Source organism: Terrapene carolina, unplaced genomic scaffold (genome assembly GCF_002925995.2).
Source record: "Terrapene carolina triunguis isolate 2854851 unplaced genomic scaffold, T_m_triunguis-2.0 Scaffold714, whole genome shotgun sequence".
Taxonomy (NCBI): domain Eukaryota; kingdom Metazoa; phylum Chordata; order Testudines; family Emydidae; genus Terrapene; species Terrapene triunguis.
The window spans coordinates 19739372-19751963 of record NW_020665065.1 but is presented as its reverse complement, the minus strand read 5'-3'; the positions used below and the strand labels follow the sequence as shown (position 1 = coordinate 19751963).

General features: G+C 51.0%; 1 protein-coding gene across 1 annotated transcript; it reads left to right on the top strand.

Annotated features, from left to right (window-relative positions):
- Positions 1 to 3256: 3256 nt before the first annotated feature.
- Positions 3257 to 12154, top strand: PPCS (phosphopantothenoylcysteine synthetase). The gene is made up of 3 exons (XM_024206804.3): positions 3257 to 3797; positions 4084 to 4187; positions 10528 to 12154. Exons 1-3 carry the CDS (start codon positions 3302 to 3304, stop codon positions 10885 to 10887), a joined length of 960 nt encoding a protein of 319 aa, XP_024062572.1. The 5' UTR covers positions 3257 to 3301; the 3' UTR covers positions 10888 to 12154.
- Positions 12155 to 12592: the final 438 nt, after the last annotated feature.

The following is a 12592-nucleotide window of genomic DNA, read 5'->3' as shown; positions in this document are numbered from 1 at the left end:
ACCCACAGACTTCCATCTCATCCAAATTAGTTGGTGAAGGGGAATGACCTATTCAGCATCTAGGGGAGAGGACTGGACAAAGATGATGCTTAATGGTTGGAGTAACCAAATGGACACATATAGAATGGGGGAAAACTAGCTCGGCAGCAGCTCCACTCCTGGCCCCAGCCCCGCCCCCCAACTGTGGCCCCCTTAACCATCTGTGCTCCCTCCACCTCCACTCCTGGCCCCGGCTCCCAAGGGGAGTGCAGATAAGGGTAAGGGGGAGCATGATGTGACAAGTTTGGGGACCCTAGTTTCAATGGACAATCCTCCTACTGAACTGCTCCTGTGTGGTACAGCCATCTTGAAAAGTCACAGAGAGGGTTGCTGAGGCAGCCAGAGAACAGTCTGTTAAGGAGTTTGTAGATCTAGCTCAGGAATTTAAATTACAATTTTAATTCATAGACTATAAGGCCAGAAGAAATAATTATGCTTAAGTAGTCTTATCTCTTGTTTGAAGTGAGCTGATCTTTTAGAAAAACATCCAATTTTGATTTAAACATTCCCAGTGATGGAGAATCCATCACAATCCTTGGTAAATTGTTCCAACCATTAATTACACTCATGGCTAAAAATTTACACCATAGTCTGAATTTATCTATCTTCAGCTTCCAGCCACTGGATATTGGCAGGTCTCCATTATGCAAATGGAGTCAGGCTTAGGTGCCGACTTCCTCTCTACCCGAGAGGTGCTCAACTCCCACTCTACCCCTTCCCCCAAGTTCCCCCCGCCTCTTCCTGCTCTTGCTCCGCCCCTCCCACTCTAACCCTTCCCCCAAGGCTGCACCCCCACCTCGCCGCTTCCCGCCCCTACTCTGCCTCTTTCCGTCCCCTCCCTGGAACGCGCCCCGTCCCTGCTCCTCCCCATTCCAGCACCTCCTGCATGCCGTGGAACAGCTGATCTGTGGCGGGCAGGAGGCGCTGGGGGGATGGGGGAGCTGGCTGCTGGTGGGTGCTAAGCACCCGAGCACCCACGGAGTCAGGTATGCTGTATCTGTGTCGAACTTGGCTTTCCTGGGAGAGACAGAGATTTGCTGGACCTGTTATAGAGTCATAGACTATCAGGGTTGGAAGGGACCTCAGGAGGTCATCTAGTCTAACCCCCTGCTCAAAGCAGGACCAATCCCCAACTAAATCATCCCAGCCAGGGCTTTGTCAAGCCTGACCTTAAAAACCAATAAGAAAGGAGATTCCACCACCTCCCTAGGTAACCCATTCCAGCGCTTCACCACCCTCCTAGTGAAAAAGTTTTTCCTAATATCCAACCTAAACCTCCCCCACTGCAACTTGAGACCATTACTCCTTGTTCTGTCATCTGGTACCACTGAGAACAGTCTAGATCCATCCTCTTTGGAACCCCCTTTCAGGTAGTTGAAAGCAGCTATCAAATCCTCCCTCATTCTTCTCCTCTGCAGACTAAACAATCCCAATTCCCTCAGCCTCTCCTCATAAATCATGTGCTCCAGCCCCCTAATCATTTTTGTTGCCTTCCGCTGGACACTCCAATTTTTCCACAGCCTTCTTGTAGTGTAGGGCCCAAAATTGGACACAGTACTCCACATGAGGCCTCACCAATGCTGAATAGAGGGGAACGATCACGTCCCTCGATCTGCTGGCAATGCCCCTACTTATACAGCCGAAAATGCTGTTAGCCTTCTTGGCAACAAGGGCACACTGTCGACTCATATCCAGCTTCTCATCCACTGTAACCCCTAGGTCCTTTTCTGCAGAACTGTTGCCTAGCCACTCGGTCCCTAGTCTGTAGCAGTGCATGGGATTTGGTCCTCAGTGGTGTAAGGAAAGGGGCACTCCTAGGGTGAGATGTGCAATTACACATAGGTGTCTCCAAATTGGGAAGGGCTGAAGAGTGTTCTAATGGATGAGATCAGGGTACCTGAAGGGTCAGGGTTGGATGGGGTGCCTGGATAATGGGATGGGGATTCAGGGATGAAAAAATCCCCAAGGAAAGAGTAGGTTCCTGGACGGACAGAGAAAGGCAGGGTGGCTGAGGGGCTGGGAACAATGGAAAATGGAATGAGGATGGAGGTGGCTGGGGATGATGGAGGAAGGGAATTGGGGTTGGGGAACAAGAATGTAGGGGGCCTGTGTGCTGCGGCAGGGCGTTTGGAAGGGGGAGAAGGGGAACAAAGGGCTGAGGTGACCTGGGAGGCTGGGCGGGGCATTGAGGGGGAGGGGAATGAGGACGGAGATAGCCTAGGGGCTGTCACAGGGCATTGGCCGGGGGGTGGGGGGGCAGCAGGGAAGGGGAATCAGAATGCAGATAAGGGGCAGGGCATTGGGAGAGGGGGAAAACAAGGATGGAGGTGGCCAGATGGCTTGGGCATGGTGTGTGTGTGTGTGAGGGGGAGGAGAATTGGGGCGGCCAGTGTCTGGGGCAGGGCACTGGTGGAGAATGGGGGCAGCCCAGGGTCTGAGGTGGGGTGCCGGGGGGGAGGGAATGGGAATAGGGGTGGCCAGGAGTCTGGGGCAGGGCACGGGGCGGGGAATGAGGCCAGCAGAAGCACAGGACTGTCTGCCTCTGCCCCCAAGGCCCCGCCCCCCCTTTCACCAAGGCCCTACCCCCTGCTTGCTCCTCTTCCCTCCTCTCCCTGCTCTCCCCCGTCCCCCTTCGTTGTCGCTCAATCCACTCCACCTCCCTCCCACACACCCCCAAGCTGGGCTCCCTCTGCTCTGGGGCTGGGACAGGAGCCTGCCTGCACGTGAGATGCAAGTAGGAGTTGGCCCCAGCTGAGTAGGGGCTGACATGGGTTGATGACCCAGTGCCTCCCGCACCCGCAGTAACCGGATTTTGGTGTCTGGTCGGTTCATCTGACCGGACTTTCTGGTTGAAAGCTGGACACCTGGCAACCCTAGCGGTCACAGGGGGGGGGGGGGGGGGGGGGGGGGGGGGGGGCGGGCCCGCAGTCGGGGGGGGCGCGGGGGGGAGGGGAATGGCCGGGCGGTCTGAGGGGGGACAGGGGCACCGGACGGTCGAAGGCGCAGCGCCCGGCGCTCACCAGTAGTAGGTGACGCGGCAGGCTCCGCAGCGCAGCTGGGCCGGGCCCCCGCACAGCTCGCAGCTCAGCGGCCGCCCGCGGGGCAGAGCCAGGGGCACCAGCTGCTGCACGTTCATCCTCCCACTCCCGCCCCGGCCGACGTTGCCGGGAAGCGGCGCGTTGCCGAGCAACCAGGCGCTTCCGGCGTGACAGGGCGCGGCCGGGTTGCAACTTCCGGTGCGGAAGCGGACACGCCAGCCGGCATGGCGGCGGCGGCGGCGAGCGCAGACAGCCCCGGGCCGGCCGCGCTGGAGGCGGAGCAGCGCGTGCGGGCCTGGGCAGAGGCGCAGAGAGAGCGCGGGCGGCGCGTGGCGCTGGTGACGTCGGGCGGGACCCAGGTGCCGCTGGAGGCACGCGCCGTGCGCTTTCTGGAGAACTTCAGCAGCGGGCGGCGCGGGGCGGCCTCGGCCGAGCGCCTCGTTTCGGCCGGATACGGCGTCTGCTTCCTGCATCGCGCGCGCTCCGCCTTCCCCTGGGCGCGCGCGCTCCCGCCTCCGGGTCCCGCTCTCTTGGACGCTCTGCGCGTACACCCGGGGCCTAGCGTCGCTGCTGACCCAGACGCGCTGCCGGGGCTCGTGCCCGCGCTGCTCGGGTACCAGCGCGCCAAGGAGACGGGCGCGCTCCTGTCGCTCGAGTTCACCAGCCTCACCGAGTACTTGGCGCTGCTGCGGGCTACCGCCAGGGCCCTGGCGCCCTTCGGTACGGGGCGGCCGGGAGAAGGGGCCGCCGCCCGGCTGGGGCGTCCCGGCCTGGGGGCGTGGTGCTATGCGGGGGGGTCAGCCCTGGCTGAGGTATCGCGCGTTGGCCGGATGCTGCCGGGGTAGATGGACCCTTGCGCTGACCTAGGATGACCGTGTGTGGGAGGGGTCCTGGCGTTGGTGGGGGGTGGGAGAGGGGTCATCCCTGTTTGGGGAGCTCCTGGCATTGCTGGGGTGGGATCAGCCCTGCCTGGGGCCATCACTGATTCTGGCTCCTTTCCCCACAGGCTCCAGTGTGATGTTCTACCTGGCAGCAGCCGTGTCGGATTTCTACATCCCAGCATCAGAGATGCCTGAGCACAAGATCCAGTCCTCTGAGGGTCCCCTACAGGTGATGCATTTTCTTCTGGGCACTGGGCCTTGCTCTGTGTCCCTTGTTGGATCTTGCTTGCCAAAAGTGTGATGTGGAGCGATATCTGGCTTCTTGATTCGGTGTGTTACTAGCGCTCTGTGGGGAGCCAGGACGCCTGGGCCATATTCCCTGATCTCAAACTGACTTATTAAGTTACCTTGGGCAAGTCACTTACTCCTGTATGTCTGAGAGTCATATACAAACCTGGAGTGTTAATACTCATCTCACAGGGACTATGAGGCCTTACAACGGCTCAGCACTTTGAAAACTGTGTGCTATGGCACCACTATAGCATCTACCAAACCAGTCATCCCTATTCATTAGATTGGCAGTCAATGAAAGCCTAGGTCTGTCTCTTTCTCCTGTGGTTTTGTTCTCCAATCTCCCCTTTATTAAAGGCTTCCTTTTTGATAGGTAGTTATTTTACTGGGATCTCCAGATTCCTTTTTTAATCATCCTTTCTCATGTAATTCCTCCATGGCAACAACTCACTCTCCGTTATTAGTTATTTGTATTCTGGTAGCACTTGGAAACCCCAGCTGAGACTGAGTCCCAGTTGGGACAGGCTCTTTGTAAACATGAGGGAGGAGACAGTCCCTGTTCTGAATAGTTTATAGTCTAGCTGGACAAATTAGACAAAAGGTGAGAAGGAAAACTGAGGTGCAGAGAGGGGAAGTGATTTGCTTAAGATCACACAGTAGGTTAGTGATAGAGCTGGGAATAGAACCCAGTCCTTCTGATTTCTAGTCCAGTGCCCTAACCTCTGAGACCTAGACTTATACTAGCAGGCTGCAGAGTTAGCTGTCTTCTGTATGTAGCCTGAAGGGATCATTGAAGAATGAAGCAAGATGCTCTTTCCTTCCAGAAGCTGTCTTCTGTATTTATTAATTCTTCTTTGAGTAACCTCTGTACATGTACACTGTCGGGATGTGCAAACAGTGAAGCTTGGACTGACGGAACTTTCTAATAGCAGTGCCTGCTGAAGTGCTCACATGCCCGACTCTCCTCGTTCCTCCAAACCAGTTTGATATCCAGGGAACAAATCAGGGAATCTAAGTTCTCAAGTCTTCCAGTTCTTTCAGCCTTCAAATTCACCTTCCTCCACCTATGGATTATGATCTCCACAGGCAATGGGGCTGGTTTGGCCTTCCTCCAGGCAGCTATTAAAGGAGCCTGCTCTCACAAGATTCAGCGGAAAGGTTCCACCACTCTTGCTAATACCAAAGGAAAGGTCTCCTTCATTAATCCTAGATACTCCCCGAAGAAGAAATAGAAGGTCCTGATGAACACACGGATATGGATGTGGAGATTCAGATATCACTGGATGACAATGTGGGAGCATCGTCTTCCAGAAAATACAAATTTATAGACAGCATAACATTATAGAAAGGATGGCTACAACCCTGAACATCCCTTCTGTTGTATTAGAGGAAATCACATACCCAGTTTTTGATATTCTGGATTCACCTACTAGGAATAAAATTACCCCAGTCAGTCCTAGATGGTTTGTTCCAACCAGCAAAAAATACTGGATTAAATCCAGCATCTGGACCAACAATTAAAAAAAAAAAGCTGACAAGTTATACTAACTGCCTCAGAGCTTCTGGTTAGTCCAGCCCTATGCAGGTTCATTGGTAGTGGTAAGTGGCCCTGCAAAGACCTACATGCAGTCAAGTCTGCTGTACCCTTTCAAATAAAAAGAGTAAGAAATTAGGTGCTCTTGGTAGAAGGGTATTCTCTGCCACATGCCAGTTATCAGCCAGTCCAAGCTATCAATATCACTTATGGGAGAAGATAGTTTTACTCCAGAGGGCATTCGGTGCCAAAAAATTAAAAATTCTGTGCACAGTATTTTAAAATTATGCAAATTTTATTTGTCAAATAAATGTGGAGGCTTCAGCATGGCATTGGGGAGCACAGTCCACTGGCTTCACAGAGGTGGGAGATCACTGTGCAGCTCCCCCCCCCCCGAGACACAGACTCAGCAGTGAGGCTGCACCCAGACCTGACACAGCGCAAGGACAGGGCCTACCCCAGAAACACTCTAGGCCCTGTCCCTCCATGCCAGGTTCACCAGATGTAGGCAGGCAGGCTCAGCAAGGCAGGATCCAAGTGTGGAGGGGCTTAGTGTGGGGGGATCTAGGGGTGGGTTGGGAGGGTTCTGTGTGGGGCAACTTGGTGCGGGCTGCTCGGTGATCCAGGTGCAGGGGGGATCTGGATGCACAGGGGTTTGTTGGGGGGTTCTGGGTGCAATGGTAATGGGACTCTGCAGGGGGGTCCAGGTGAAGGTGGTTGGGGCTCAGTGTGGGTGGTCTGGGTGTGGGAGGGGATAGAGCTTGGCAGGGGGGTCTGGGTGTGGGGAGCTTAGCGGGGGGGGTCCAGATGCTGGGAGAGAGGGGCTCAGTGGGATGGGGCCCCAGATACAGCTGGTTGGGGCTTGGTTGGGTGGGGATCCAGGTGTGGGTGGCTCATCAGGGTAGACCAGGTGCAAGGGGAGTGGGGCTCATCGGGGGTGGGGGGGTGTTCTGAGTGCACGGGGTGAGGCTCAGCGGGAAGGTCTGAGTATGAGGGGGTCTGGATGCACAGGGGTTGAGAAGATGGGGGAGCAGCTCCCTGTACAATGATCCCTCCCACTGCAGCAGAGGAGCGATGGGAGCAGGAATTGCTGTTGTGTGTGTGTGGGAATAGAGTTTGCAGAGCTTCCTACAGCCGGGGGAGAAATCTGGGAGTGGGTCTGACACGGCCCGGGATGTCGTGCAGGGGAAGAGGAAGTCCCATCCTCCCCAGCCGGAACCAGCAGCTGAGCCCAGGGTAGGAGCCACCAGCTGGGTCTTCCCTAGTCCGCCCCTTGCCCCACAGTGATTTACCTCTCTGCCAGCTGCTCTGGACACCTGAAACATACTGCTGGGGAGGGTCGCATGACCACTCTTGTGGCTTCCCTTTGCTTCCCTGTGAGAAAGTCATTTTACTGTGGGAAAGCAAAGAAATCTGCGGGGGACATAAATTCTGCACAGGAGTATAGTTTGCACAGTTACTACCGGAAGAGCAGACAAAACTAGACAACAGATTGATTACCAAAGTTCACTTGATTGAGAGCATCTTTCAATTCTTCAGCTATGACATCCAGAGCATTAGCGTCTGTGATCACCTTGAGGCACCTTTGGAGTCTGCAGTCGTCCTGACTCCCTTCAGAGACAAGAACCCAAGTAAAAGACTTTCCATTTGATGGGGAAGGGCTCTTTAGCTCTAGAACAGATGAGGTTTCCAGAGAAACTAAAAGATGCAGGATCTACTGCAAGAGAGATCAGGTTTTCCAGATCTACTCTTACTTAGATGATTGGCTCATTAGTGTTTCCTCACAGGAAGTTCTAACAATAGCTATGTCGCAAACATGAGTTCCTAACACTTTGGCTCAAGATAAACTGGAAGACTCACACAAAACTCCAATCCAGATCATATCTTTTATTGAGGCAATTCTAGATTCTCAAAAAGGCAGAACTTTTTTCCCAGAAGAAAGATATTTTACAATCCTGACAGCAATAGATATATTGCAGGACAACTCCAGTGATGTTCTTTCTCAAGCTGATGGGCCTTGTGGCTTTGGCAACATACGTAACTTCTTATGCTCACCTAAGGTGAGAACTGGACAACACTGATTAAGAATGCGCTGCATACCAAATACAGACAATATGTTTATGAGAATATAACACTCTCTAAGGAGGTGTTCCTATATCCCTCATGTAGTAGTCTGAATGTGGCAGTGAACTCAGGAGCTCTGTTGATCACAGTTTATTCTGATACTTCTAATGTAGGCAGAACGTAGGTAGAATTTCTGGGAGAAAAACTATGTTTCGGCATTCCTGAATTTCTTCCCCACTTTCAGGACAGAGTGTTTCAGGCAGTTACTGACAGTGTTTTATGTGAACAAGCAAGGGAGCAAATCCAGCCAACTGCAAAGAGGCCATGGCTTTGTGGGAGTGTTGCAAGGTACACCAAATGTGTCCCATAGCTCTTCACTTTTACAGGCAAGGACAACACACAGTAACTCCCCACTTAACGTCCTCTCACTTAACATTGTTTCGATCTTACATCCCTGCTCAATTACAGAACATGCTCCATTTAAAGTTGTGCAATGCTTCGCTATAACATCATTTGGCTGCCTGCTTTGTCCACAGCTGGCAGCCCCCTATCAGCTCCCCTACGCCGCCCCCCCCCCCCCCGGCCTCCCACCCGTCGGCAGACTCCGCAGATCACTGCCTTTTCCCTTTTCTCCCCCCTCCCTTCTGCCCATGGCAATCAGCTGGCTTGCGGCGTTCAGGAGGGAGGGGGGAGGAGCGAGGACTCCGCGGGCAAGCTCCCCTCCCTCCTCTGCTTCCTGAACACTGCAAGCCAGCTGATTGCCGCGGGCAGAAGGGAGGGGGGAGGAGCGAGGATGCGGCGTGCGGAGTAAAGGGGGATGGGTGGGAAGAAGAGGCGGATTAAGGCTGGGAGTTTGGGGGAAGGGTGGAGTGGGCGGGCCAAGGGTTGAACCCCCCTCCACCCCTGGTGCTTGCAGAGTAGGGGAAGCTGCCGCTGCTGCTGCACAACGTGCTTCTCCTAGTCTACAGCACCTTCAGCCTCCTTGCCTGCCTCATTGTCTCCAGTGCCAGTGGGCTGTGCCTGTGTGGAGTAAGGCAGGGCACCTCCCAACTATAGAACTGTACTGTACTGTATGGCAAAAAAAATTTTTCCCTAGAACCTAACCCCCCCCCCATTTACTTATTTATTTATTCATTCTTATGGGGAAATTGGATTTGTTTAACATTGTTACGCTTAAAGTCGCATTTTTCAGGAACATAACTACAACGTTAAATGAGGAGTTACTGTATTAGCAGATCAGCTAAGTAGAGACTTACATCATCATTATAAGTGGGCACTCAAGGACTTGATTGCAAACAACATCTACTGTCCTGTTAAAAACAAACAAACAATCGCTTCTATTAATCTTCAGTAAACAATGTCATGGTGGTATGATAATCAGTGGAAAAGGTTCTTGTGGGCAACCAACAGCTTGAGCTCCTATTCAATCAATACTAGGATATTTACTTAATCTGAAATATTTGGATTCCTCCATCTCATCCATTAAAATACATTTTGCAACTATTTAATCTCATCCCATATTAATTGAACAAAGGCTATTCACTGTAGAAGGGACTCACTGCAAATGTGCCCCCTGTTGGATGGCCATGGCCTAGCAAGCTTTCCTCCTGTAACACCCTCTGGTGATGTCTGTCTCGGTCCTGTGGTGGTCCACAGCTTCTTTTGGCCCTCTGGACAGGCCATATTTGTTCCCATACCTTCCAGGGTACTCCAGTGCTATGTCCACACAAAGCAGTACCCAAAGGCCAGTCTCTTTAGCCCGTCTTCCTGGCAGTTACTAAGACCCACAACTCCTCACCAGGAATCTTGAGTGTAGATCACTCAAATAGATACCAACTCCAGTACTTCTAGTCCCACTCAACTCTCAATGCTGAACCCTGTCTTGGGCTTGCCTTGACACGAACACTTTGTCTCCTGACAACTTGGTACTTCCTCGCTCTCAGCTCCAAATTGAGCCCTCTTTCAGACTTGCCGCAGTGAGAATCAGCATCTCATGTAGCCTTTGGGCATGAGGAGCATTGGACCTTCTGGAGTATCTGGAACCATAACTCCATATTAATACAGTTGCAATTGTTAATTTCCCTTGTTATTTAAATAAGAAATTAAACAAGGCATGGCTGTGGGCTGGCTTCTATAGTCCAACTCAGCCCCTCTGAAGCGTCTGCATTTTTTGGAGGACTGTATCTTGGGAACTCCTTCACCAAATGACCCCAAATTTGTACCATAGATCTCACTTCCTGAACTGCAAAACCAATTTTCAAGTACATCTGATTATGTATGTGCATTTTATAGGTTTGAAAATTCAGTTTCAAACAGAATTATTGTTATAAACGTTGTGGTTACTTCTCCCCCAGTAATAGACTAGGGATGAATTTAGCTTCTGGATAGCAGGAGCTTGCATTTGTGCTGATTTGTCTGCTAAGCAGATCCAAACTGGTACCCAAAATGAGTTTCACTGTGCAGGTACATTAATGACACCTTTGATCCTCCTTAGTAAGGTTTAGCAGAATGGCATTTTGGAAATAATTCCTAAGTGTAAAACTCAGCCCAGAACTGTTAGGCATAATGTGATGTGAAGCTGGCACATCCCTATTCGCTGTCTTTATCTCTCATATTTAAATGTCATACTAACGTGTACTGAAACTTCTAGCGTCTACTGAATTTTTTTCCCCCAATGCAGATCACGATGAAGATGGTGCCAAAAATGCTGTCTCCTCTAGTCAAAGAATGGGCTCCTGAAGCATTTGTTATTTCCTTTAAGTTGGAAACTGATCCCTCCATCTTAATTGATAAATCACGGAAGGCTCTGGAGACATATCGTCATCAGGTGGTGATAGCAAATGTCCTTGATTCACGGAGAACGTCTGTTCTTCTTGTAACCAAAGACTCGGAAACTAAATTATCACTTTCTAATGAAGAAATAGCACAAGGCATGGAAATAGAGGAGAAGATAGTGAGCCATCTTCAGTCTCAACACACTGCATTTATAGATAAACAACACTCTGAAAGGAAAGGACCAGCTTGTTCCAGCTCTGAATGATCAGAAACAAATTGAACTTTGTGAGGGTGTGAGTGGAACTGGAGGAAATCTCATTGCAGTAAATGGAGGAAAACACTATCTGAGGCATTGTGTATGAGGTAAAAAGTGTGAACATCCAACATAGACTTCATACATGACTTCATAAGTTATTTGCTGCTTATGTAAAAAAACAAAACAAAACACTGAAATGAAAACATTCCCCTAAGGATGGTATTGTGCGAGTTTGTAGAGAGGAGAGGGATGTGTTTCCCTAATCCTCTCCTTGTGTGGGGGTGGGGAAGCAAGGGTTAGATGTGTGCATGTTACAGTTTCTGCTTCTTCAAAACTCCATGTAGCAGCCCCTTTTGAAATCCCAGAAGAGTGGGCAGAGGTCACCAGAACAAAATTCCTCCCCCCACCCTCTTAAATGGGAGAGGGGTCACAGAGACAGGGGACAACAAATGATTAAACAGGAAGGTGGGGATTCAATCAAAGATGTAAAATGGGAACCATATGGGGACACTGAGATATGGACAGTACCCATAGCGTCACAAAGGAGGTGAAGAAGTCAGAGGAACTCTTTCCGGATGTGAGACAGTGACGGAACAGAAGTAGTGCCTGCAATTGCAGTGAACCTCCCTGTCAAGCTACTTTCTGGTTTGGTAAATGACCATTTTGGCCAGTAACAGAAGGAGGTTGATGAGGAGGTCTTGTGATTTTATGGAGCCACAGAGAGGAAGTCCATAGAGGAGTAGATGTTGAGGGAAAGTACAGCTAGAACCTCGTCAGAAGGTTCTGGAGGATGTGAAAGGGAGCTGTTACCTGGCACAATGGAGGTAGGCATGTGCCCAGGTCTCCCTGTCTGAAGAAGGGGCAGGCAACAGGGATGTCCATGAACCACGTCTGTGCTCACAGCTGCCAACTAATATCCCTGGTGGGCGAAGGGACCAAGGTGGAATAAAAGCTGGCTAATAGGTTCGTCACCCTTGCAAAATGGTATAATCTTCTGCCATGTGGTGCCAGTACGTGACACAAGGTCAAGGAAATGCATGCTGTGGAGCATGTAGAGAGTGCCACCAATCAGAGCCATCCCACAGGCATCATACCTGCTGCGAGGACTCACTCACCCCTTACTTTAAATTCTGCTTTCATGTACTGTATTGCTATGTTCACACTGAAACACATTCCTTAATTACTGTTCTAACATACTGGGAGGAGAGGTGGTAACTGCAGTTAGCTGTACCTCTGTGGGCAACATGGAAGTTAATTTAAATTATGTTGAAACAGACTCACTGGTGAGTTTTTTTTTTTTTTTTTTTTTAAGGAAAATCGAATGTGACCCTGAGGTTGAGAGTTCAACTACTAATAGACAAATTCAAAATTCCTCAAGGTGGCCTCTGCTCTTTCCAAGACCATCAAAAATTCCTGGAAGCAGTGGCTTTTGCATATCACACTCAACTGGCAGGAGACTGAACAGTCAAGGAGTGCTTATACTGGGAGGGAAATGAACCTGAAGAGAGTGAGACAGGGGAGGTGGTGAAAACAGGACAAGGTCAATCAATATGAAGGGTAGCATGGGATTGGTGGAGAGAGTAGATGAAGAAAGCAGATGAGAGTGCCTCAGTTTCAGTGATTTGGTGGGGGGCCCTGACTCATCTTGTCAATCCTTTTCAGAAAAGTCATGTGTGATTCATAGGAGTTTAAGGAGGGAGTCCAAATGATAGTT